The sequence below is a fragment of the Miniopterus natalensis genome, chromosome 17 (assembly GCF_054644295.1).
Source record: "Miniopterus natalensis isolate mMinNat1 chromosome 17, mMinNat1.hap1, whole genome shotgun sequence".
In the NCBI taxonomy this organism is placed as follows: Eukaryota; Metazoa; Chordata; class Mammalia; order Chiroptera; family Miniopteridae; genus Miniopterus; species Miniopterus natalensis.
The window spans coordinates 38,678,650-38,688,566 of record NC_142097.1 but is presented as its reverse complement, the minus strand read 5'-3'; the positions used below and the strand labels follow the sequence as shown (position 1 = coordinate 38,688,566).

The 9,917-nt window shown below is 48.4% G+C and overlaps 1 protein-coding gene across 2 annotated transcripts; it reads right to left on the bottom strand.

Moving 5' to 3' along the window:
- Nucleotides 1–1,608: 1,608 nt before the first annotated feature.
- AMZ2 (archaelysin family metallopeptidase 2) lies at nucleotides 1,609–9,096 on the bottom strand. 2 transcript variants are annotated; one of them, XM_016201481.2, is made up of 7 exons: nucleotides 9,014–9,096; nucleotides 7,809–8,091; nucleotides 7,346–7,519; nucleotides 7,102–7,230; nucleotides 4,123–4,283; nucleotides 2,786–2,962; nucleotides 1,609–1,808 (listed from the first exon to the last, which is right to left on the bottom strand). In XM_016201481.2, exons 2-7 carry the CDS (start codon nucleotides 8,089–8,091, stop codon nucleotides 1,629–1,631), a joined length of 1,104 nt encoding a protein of 367 aa, XP_016056967.2. In that variant the 5' UTR covers nucleotides 9,014–9,096; the 3' UTR covers nucleotides 1,609–1,628. The 2 variants fall into 2 exon arrangements, with proteins under 2 accessions (XP_016056967.2, XP_087682446.1); XM_087826320.1 differs by lacking the exon at nucleotides 9,014–9,096 and adding an exon at nucleotides 8,614–8,769.
- Between the last annotated feature and the right edge of the window lie 821 nt (nucleotides 9,097–9,917).

The window sequence follows — 9,917 nt, the reverse complement described above, 5'->3', positions numbered from 1 at the left end:
GCGCAGAGTAGGTGCGAATGGGCCTTTCGTCTCGGCTGAATGACCGTGACCCCCGGAGACGCGCCCCTGCCGAGTCCGGGTCCAGGTAGCGCTGTAACTGCAGGCGCACCTCGGACACGGGGGTTCCCCGGACACGGGGGTTCCCCGGACACGGGGGTTCCTCGGACACGGGGGTTCGGAGCCAGGCCACGGCAGGAAAGGAAACTGCGATCGAGGGACATGAATGTTTGGGGTTCCCAGTGCGTGTGAAAGTCGTGTTCACACTATCCTGTAGTCTGTTATAAAGTGTGCATTAGCATTAGGTCTTAAAAAACAATGGAGGTACCTTAATTAAAACAGACTTTATTGCTAAAAAACCATCATCTGAGCCTTGCTGAAAGATGACATCAACAGGCTTCCGTGACACAAGTCGCCGCAAACCTTCAGTTCACTAAAAAAATGAAATAGGTGGAAAGCACAATAAAGCAAAGCGCAGTGACACTGACCTACGGGACTCAAACTGCATTTACCTTGTAGGAAAATGGAAGAAAACCGAACAGAATGAACAATAATTAAAAGCACATTAGAGAAAAACACACTGTTCGGGAAGTAAAACCTGTAACAATCCACAAGAGCCCATGCTCCGCGATTTCTCTTCTCTACTGCGTGACCAACGCTCAGTCCCCAGCAAACCACCATCTCCTAAATGACTCACAGGTCTCATCAAGCCGGGGCGTGGAGGTCAGGGGAAGCCACTCCGTGCACTGCGTCACCTCTGAGGACTGCATCCTGGTCCCCACCGTCGAGATGCAGCCAACATTCCCAACCCAATGGGCCACCCCGGGCATTGCTGGCACACGGAGGGTAATCCCAGCACACTCCCCCCCCTCAAGTAAACACTTGCTGCGGACACGAGGAAGATTATTGTAGGAATGAACCCACTGCTGCTCTAAGCCCACAGGAAAAGTGCAGCACTCACAAGCACCACTACAACAAATTATTTGCAAGAACCCTCACAAATGACTGTCAGTTAAAGCTGACGATTGCAATGGACCCCCCACCATGACCACCACCCCAGGCTGGTGTAGTGCAGGTACCACTCTTACTGTCACTTGCAAATCTTCTAGAAAGGAGGTCACATTCTTAAGCGGCTGAAATTGGAAACAAGCTGACGCTTCTTTCAGGTAGAAACTGACAATGAACAAAGAAAAACAGGAGGGAAGGCAGCCCAGAGGGTAGAGAAAATCACAGAAAAGGAACAGAAGGTGACCGGGGAGAGTGGACTCGTGGGTCTAACGTGGGAGGAGCACCTCTTTTGAAAAACTGAAGCACAAACCACCCCCTGGGAAGTAGGGTCCTGGGAAATCCTATACAGGTGTTTACACTGTTTATTTACTTACTAGTTACTGCTGGTCCTAGCTCTCTCAGGAGACATAAACATATCTGAACGGATGTCTCGCTGACAAAGACCAGGCTACTAGGACAGAAGAAAGAGTTGAGTTTTTTTCATTCAAAATGAGCCTCATGTCAAGTTCAGGTGCTTTACAGGTGCTTCTGCTGTGTTGCTTTGATACAGGGCAGAATCAGTAAGCAGTGTAGTCCAGTGAAACACTCCACCCAAAAGAAAGAGCAATGTGCAAGTATTTATTTTAATTACTCCTAGTGGAAGGCTCTTGTCTTTGGACAAGAGCAAGGCATCTTATTATCCATTCTTTCCACTCCTTAAAGGCTTCCACAGGTTTGGGCAAATTCACTTTCTCCTCACGACGATGTCCCGGGGTGACTTGGGGTGTGTCAGCAGATTCATCATCAATCCACCTCACCAGCGCCTTGGAAGGAAGAAAGGAGGTTAGTATTTGAACCAAGCACAGCAAAAATAGTTTTAGGAAGAGAGGAACACTGGCTTCTAAATCAGGTTCTCTGAATCGGTGACTGAGATGCCCCAGGAAGGCGTCCCATCTGATAGAGACGGTTATGAGTATGAAAAAAGCACGTATGCTGACACATTGAGTGAAGGAACATATCCCCAAACATGCAAACTACGACCGTAAATTACAGTCACAAGCATGCGTAGGAGAAAAGATTAAAGGTAACCATGCCAATCCTCACCGCTTTTTAGGGTGGGAGAATTATTATAATTATTCTTTTCTCAACTTGCCAAATGTTCCACAAGGCACTCAACTGCTTTTTATTTGATGTGACTGTGTACGTATATGGAAGTGAGCACATATGTAAGTGTACACACAGCTAAGGGCAGGCAAATGTACATGAAGGTACACGCAGACGTCTACCGCAGTCACCTGAATGAATGGCTGTACCCGTGAGTGCTTAACTGTATACTGATGTCTGTGGACACACACAGATCCCACTTACTGAGATGATGTACCTTCCCTCTTCCTTCTTAAAATCATCTTTTCCTCCTAATGACTACCATACCTCTGTCCCATATTTGGTAAGGTAAATCACCTCCACATATTCATATAGTTTTTAAAAACGAACTTTGCACACATATAAATACTAATTCTGTTCTGAAAATTCAGGCTCTCTTGTAAACGAATGGCAAATACAGACATCTCTTCCACCACTGCTCACTGAACTAAAGCGTAAGGCACTCAGAGGCAAGTCAAAGTTTTTAAGGAGGATATTTCTTTATATGTTTTTTTTTTTTAAACCACAGTTTCCTGCTTATCTCTGCACTAATTTCCTCTGATAAATGGCAGCTCCAGATACAGGCCTAATAGAAAAATCGTAGTTTGCTACTTATCTGACCACTTCCCCCTTTTTGACTACCCTCCCCCCAACTTACTTTGTATCTCTCTACAATGTTGAAGCCGATAGCACACTGCAACTTGCGTAAACAGATAGGGCACAGATCTAGGGGGCGCCGGTCGGCTTCTTCCAAGTGGTTGGAGCCTTGCATTAAGCATGCCAGCCACTGGCAGTGTCGAAGTCCAAATATGTGTCCAATCTCGTGGGTTAAAGTCTGCAAGACATTCACATTGAGGCTTTATTGCACCACCATTGTCAACAATAAGTTACACACCCCTTTTCTTCCTTTTCCAAGGAACAAATTTGCAGGAATTAGCTCCCTTACCATCATCACCAAAACTTCAAATCTGCCCAAAGACTTAACCCCTCATTTCCTTAAAAGTCTTACTGCTTTCCTCACTGTACATGACCACTTAATTACCTCTGGACCAGGCTTTCTCAATCTTGACACCAGGCTTTCTCAAATCTCGGTACTTTGCGTGGGATCTTTCTTTGGGGCAAGGAGGCTATCCTGTACCCTGTAGGACGCTTAGCAGCATCCCTGGCCTCTACCTACTAGATGCCAGTAGCAGCCACTCCCCAGCTGTGACAACCAGAAATGTCTCCCCATATTGCCCAAAGAGCCCTGGGTGGTGACCCTGCCCCTGGTCGAGAGCCAGTGCTCTAGAGCAGTGGGGTACGTGTAGCCATTTAAATTCTGGGGCCCTCCCCCAGAGGTGGCGTCAGTAGGTCGGGGAGGAGGGGCTTGACCTGCATGTTAACGATCACATGCGGTGGTGCTGATGCAGGAATGTACACTGAAAACAGTGCTCTGTGAGGTGTAGTTCTCAAACCCCACAGGTGGTACTGGTGAAAGCAGAAAAGCCTATGTCCCTGGCAATGGGAAATGGAAAAAATGAGGCGACAGGCTTTCCAAAGAGCAGTGGTGGGGGAGACATCAGGAACTGTGTCAGTAGAACTGACTGCAGTAGAAGGTAGCTTGGAGACCAAGAGGAAGGCCACTGTCCTTGAGAGGCCGGAAAGCACAGATCCCCCAGGCCCCAGGAAGGCAGCTTTACCTGATGACCACAGCAGCCTGAAAGGGTAGGTTACCTACTCATGCCAGAATTCTGCAATTAAACTGCTGGTGAGGGGGTGGGTAAAGCCAAGGCTGCGTATAACCAACAGGACCAAAAACTGGCACAGACACTGTAAGGTTCAACATTAACGTATCCATTTAAATTGCTCTTATTGATAATTTCAGTCAAGCAATGGCCACCGAAAGTATACAAATGATACAAACTCATTTATAATGACCTTAAGGAGTGTTAATGTACTACTGAGGGAATTAAGATCTCTTTAAAGATAGTCCTACCGGACTTGCAAACAACTCACCTTACAGGACCGGAGCAGCAAAACGCTAGTCACTGCGGGAGTATGGTAGTTGAACACCGGATAGCCGCTGGAAGATGTCCTCTGCGACGCCTTCACTCTGCCCTGATAGCTTGAGCTGTAAAAATCACTGGCATACCTGGCAAAGCTGAATATCCCCACACCTACAAGACGACAAGCAGCAGCAGGATGAGAGCAAGGCTCCCGAAGGAAAGACCGCAGAGGGCCTGCTAGGGCGCAGGGTCAGGGAGAGCGAGTCTGGACTCGAGCGCTCACGGCGCCCAACACACGTAAGGTTTGCCAAGACCAAGGAAGATTCTGCCCGAGTCCCTATCGAAACCTTCTTCTACTATCCAGTCTGTCCTGCCGGCAAAACTCAATGGTTTTGAGGTCAAATTCTTGACAAACTGGACATTCCAGAGGGTTTTGTTTTCCCACAAAAGAAGTCTTTTTCTGCAAAAAGAGCCCACATCAAGTATTCCAGGAGGAGCAACGAAAATGATCACACGAACAACCACGCGCACGATGTCCCCCTGTAAGACCACGCTAGCCCTGGCTGGTCTGGCTCAGTGGTCAAAGCGCCGGCCCGCGGACCCAAGGGCCCCGGGTTTGATTCTGGCCAAGGGCACGTACCTCGCGTGGTTGCAGGCTGGATCCTGGCCCTGGCTGGGGTGTGTGCGGGAGGCAACCGTCAATGTTTTTTCTCTCTCTCTCCTGCCCACTCTCTCTCTCTGAAAAGCAACAGAAAAAACTAAAAAAAACGCGAACACGATAAACATATTTCCGTGCCCTATGTGTCAGTGAGGGTGCCTGTACCCCCTCATGCCAGCTACTGGGGAAACTGCCCAGCTACTGCCCCAGGCGCCTTGGAGATCACACTTGGGCCCATGCCTTTGGACAGAAGACAGCCCTCCCCCCCCCCAACCCCCGAGCGCAGCTCTATTACGCCGCTGGAGTCGGGTGACCAGAATAAGCCCTCTCGTAACTGGCTTCCTGTGTCAGGTCTCAGGCTCGTCTAAGCCGCCTTCACACACATGGAGGCAGAGTGCGATTTTCAACCCACTCTAGCAGGGACTGCTTTATAACTCGACTTGTTTACATTACCACTTTTATTTATGCCTCTCTTTCCGTTCTTATTTGAAAGCTGTAAGGGGCGATTTGGTTACAGAAATGATTTCATAGTAAGTCTGCCCAAAAAAGAACCTTCCTTGTCCCACCCTTGGAAAGTGTCCACTAGTATTTGAAATTTAGGGAGAAGACAACATTTTGGAAGTTAAGAAAAAAAATGGAATCCACTCACATGAACAAGTAACCTCCTCTGGCCAAAGAAGTGTGGACATATTTCACTAAATACCTTTAGTAAGAATTCTAATAATTCTACAACTACAAGACTATTTTCTTTGTAATTAAGTATTTCTCAATTTAAAACACGATCCTTTGTAAACCGGAGAGAATAGTGACCTGTAGGATACTGTTTCGCTGCCTGGCAGATCAACGCTGCTAGCTTACAACTAGTTCTCCTATGTGATGGAATATTTAAGAGACTTAAAAAAAATTAAAGTAGGAACATTTTGGAGGAATGCTTCCTGACCTCCTCAAATGTACCAGATAAATTAGCTAGCAATAGCTACATAAACAGTTTTAATTTTTAAAAATGTTTCCATCTCTACCAGGTTAAAAATAAAAGGGAAGGTAAAAAATTTAGCTGATACAAGCTTATATTGGATAGAAAAGTAGCTGATACAGAACTTGGGAACACAGCAGTGACCTGAGTCTCCCAAGAGAGTGTACTGATAGGGTCATGGGGGGTGGGTGTATAAGAATGTAATAGAGTACTGAGGATAAAGGGGTAGTTCCCTGCGCCCCTACCTCTGATGAATGGGTTAGAGAAGGAGATATCTAATAGAAAAATTTGTCAGAGAGAGAAGCTAATGTGTCATCCAAACAGTCCATAAACTTGGTACTCATAAATTATAGGCCCTGGTACCTACTCACCAACCCAAATCCAGAATACACATAGATAGCCACTCCCCTTATTTCCCTGGTCCTTTCCCCTTCAAACAGTCTCAGACCCTGGAGATAAAGATAGAGAAATAGAGCAAAAATGGACATATGGGCACTGGCCGGGTGGTTCAGTTGGTTGGAGCGTCGCCACGTAGACCAAAAGGTTGTGGATTCGATCCCTAGGCCGGGCACATACGGGAGGTGACTGATCGATGTCTCTGTCTCTGTCTGTCTCTCTCTGTCTGTCTCTCCCTCCCTCTCTCTAAAATCAATAAACATATTCTGGACCGAGGATTTAAAAAAAAAAAAGGACGTGGGAAAAGAGAAGGGAAGGCAAAAATATTATTTAGGCAAAAATATTATTTTCTTCTGGATCCTTTCCCACCCCCAATATTACCATGCAGGGTTCCTAATGAGTCAAAGTTTATTACATCTCAAATCAAAGCCTGAAGTTTACTTTTTAAAATAACATTATTTTCTTTTAAAATAAAATAAGACACGGGATAAGCATACACTTATAAAGCAGCCCATGGCTATTCCATCTATGCAAGATGACTACAAAGTTAAAAAACAATTAGCAAGATTTGCAGTTATGCTAATGGCAGTTCAAATATCCTTAATTTATGTAATTCACCTTGCTACCAAATTACTTACATTTCCCATCTGTTGCTCTGAGTGCCTGTGTATGTGCCAGGCATATATATACACTTTTTATGCATTGGCACTTCCATATAAATTATCTCAAAATGACCCCGCAAAGTAGGTATTATTCACTTCAAGGTCATACAGGTAGTGAACAGCCAACCTGGGGAAGAACTCAGACCAGGGGAATGTATCAACAGCACATGTCCCGGACAGCACAATGCTGCACCGGAAACATACAGTGTTAAGTAGCAAAATTATAGTGGAGCTTTTCCCTCTTTCAACATCTTCAAATATTCTCAAAAAGTTTCTACAAACAATGCCAAAAAGGAGTACCGTCTGTCAAAGAGGCCTGTCCAAAGACAAAATTCCAGGAGTCCCTGGGGTAAAGATCGATCATTGTTATCCCCACAATACAGAAGGCATCTTCAGGTTTCTTCAGTTTTAAGAACTTCAGGATGTGCCCTATTCAAAAAGATACACACATGTGTTATGTACACACACACACACACACACACACACACACACATATATCTCCACACCCTTTATTTGGTTAAAACTGTAAAGCTGCCTGATTCACCTGCATGTATCTGTAGGTTCTTTGTGTTATCATTGATTCTAAAGGAGCACCCCGTTGCAGAGACGGGAACTGGTTCTAGGAGTTTTACTGTCAAGCCGTAGAAAAATGCTTCACAGTAGCCCTTGAGCCACTTAACGTACTCTTCACTGATAACTGTGGTGTTTCCCAGAGATCCTACAACATGGAAGAAAATTTAAAGACAGACGTTAGGACAATTAAAATGGTCAGTCTTTGCCTGTCTATAATTATAAATTTGGAATTAGCAACAAACCAACTCTAAACTTTCAAAACACCTTTATCATTCATTAATATGAACATGAATTAGAAAGAAATAAAAATGCCCCCCTTTTAAGGCAGTTTGGCTAAAAGCTTCCACCACTGGATTAGATCAACAGCCCAAACGATCGCAGGCAACGGCACCAACTGCACAAGCAAACCAAATCTGGCACATTACAATATATACCAATGCACTGGATATAAATAATGTGTTTCTCTGGGGAGGGTGTCTTTCTGGTAGGATCGCTGAAAAACTGTTCAAAGTCTTGGGGAGGCTCAGGATGGGAGGCGATCCAATCCGATTGAGAATGCAAGGAAATGGGTGCGAAGAGACCACTGGCTGGCTGGAAAGCTTCGTTCATCAGACGCCGTTCTGCAGCATCGAGCTTCTCATACTGGGCGACAAGCGCTGGGTTCTTTGAGATGAGAGCTGTTCTAAGTGTCTGTTCCGAGTGCCGTACTGTTTTCATCTACCAAGAAGACACAGCTAGTCACACATAAAACGTATATCCACCCTGGAGACTTCAATCTACCTATCCTCCACGTACATCTCTGATTCCTCCCCAAATGGAACGTCTGTTTATGCCTTAGAGAGGCCACACCAAGCTGTTTGCTTTCCCCGTTTCCAATCAATTTCTTGGGGAGGGTAACTGAAAAAGTGAAAATAAAGTCATGAAATCCATTTCTCTATCTCTTACGGAATCTGATCCCATTGGAAAAACCAGGGGTCACCCATAAGAGCATGACCTGGATTTCCAATTTCCTCCTGTTGTTTGGGAAATAATAGCGATGTGATGAATTGACTCAGTATGGCCACATGAGAAATACTCATCCTTCCCGGTGTGACTCAAAGGTGTCCAAGGCCAGACAGAGAACTAACTAATGTAAGAACCGCTGGTTCTGTGATTTAACTGCAGCCACTGAGGTTTATCGTCACAAGGTCATGTCAACCCCAGGGAAGACATCAGTGACTAATCAGAAGCCAGTCTCACAATGACAGGTGTCTTCCCTTCATATCTTGTTTTTAGGTAGAGCTTTCATCCTGTTTCAGGGGGTTAAACAGCTGTTCCACCACCAGGCTTTCTGAATTGGAAAAGGAAAAAGATTGGACATCTCTGTCTGGAACCTCTGGTACTTTCTATCTAGATTTTCCCAACTTAATGGTAGACAACTGATGGGAAAATTTAAGCTAATGGCTGTTCTGGTTGGATATCCAAAACCCTAGGCAAGGGGAGGAGGGGTCCAGAGTGTGGGAGAAATTCCCAAACTGGGCTCTGCTGTCAAGGCTCCGACGGGAGCGCAGAGTCGCCCTCACTGCTCCAAAGCCGGGCTGGAACCTGCCATCCACCGGGCAGGGCACCGGGCACGGTGCGCCCCCCGCGGCCCCCCTACCTTCGGGCAGGGCGCGCCCCCACGGCAGCGCTTATTTCACAGGAACGGGCATGGCAGGGCCGGTCGGGACGGTGGTGTGCGGGGTGTCTTCACCCTAATGTTAAAAATAGTAGTGTTAAAAAAGCCTGATATTAAAAAGCCTCCCAGGTCTACGCTGGGTGGAGCCCCAGGAGGCAGAATAGGGTCATGGGGGCGGGGGGCTGCGGGCCCGCCATCCTGCCAGCGCCAAAACCGGGGACAAGTTGGTCACCCGAGCTGGTTGCCTATAGCAACGGGCAGGGAGCTCCGCCCGGGGCAGACGCGACCGGGTCCCCGGCTGGGGCTGGGGAGGGGACTCCCCCGGGGACTCTCGCTTTGTTTTTACTCCCCAAGGACTCTCCCGCCGGGCCGGGCCTCCCCCCCCCCAGACTCCTCCGCCCCCGCCGTCCTCGCAGCTTCCCCGGCGGCTGCCCCTCCCACGGCCTCCGCGCGCCGCCTCGACCGCCACCGGCCCGCCCTCCGCCTCCCCGCGGCCCGGGCCCCGCTGGGGGGCGCCCACCCCAGTACCTGCACCCCGCCCCGCTGGGGGGCGCCAAGCCCAAGTACCTGCACCCGGCCCCGCTGGGGGGGCGCCCACCCCACTACCTGCACCCGGCCCCGCTGGGGGGCGCCCACCCGAAGTACCTGCACCCGGCCCCGCTGGGGGGCGCCCACCCGAAGTACCTGCACCCGGCCCCGCTGGGGGGCGCCCACCCGAAGTACCTGCACCCCGCCCCGCTGGGGGGCGCCCACCCGAAGTACCTGCACCCCGCCCCGCTGGGGGGCGCCCACCCCAGTGCCTGCACCCCGCCCGGCCGGGAAGACGCCAGACCGCCGGCCTACCGCCGCGGCCCCCGGGCGCTTGCGCATTGCTCATTGCGCACGG

Excerpts from the sequence above, each read along its gene's own strand:
- AMZ2 (XM_016201481.2), bottom strand. The coding sequence starts at position 8,091 with ATGAAAACAGTACGGCACTCGGAACAGACACTTAGAACAGCTCTCATC. Across the intron at positions 7,520-7,808 it reads TATTTATATCCAGTGCATTG|GATCTCTGGGAAACACCACA; the intron begins GTATATATTGTA and ends TCCATGTTGTAG. Across the intron at positions 7,231-7,345 it reads GAACCTACAGATACATGCAG|GGCACATCCTGAAGTTCTTA; the intron begins GTGAATCAGGCA and ends CTTTTTGAATAG.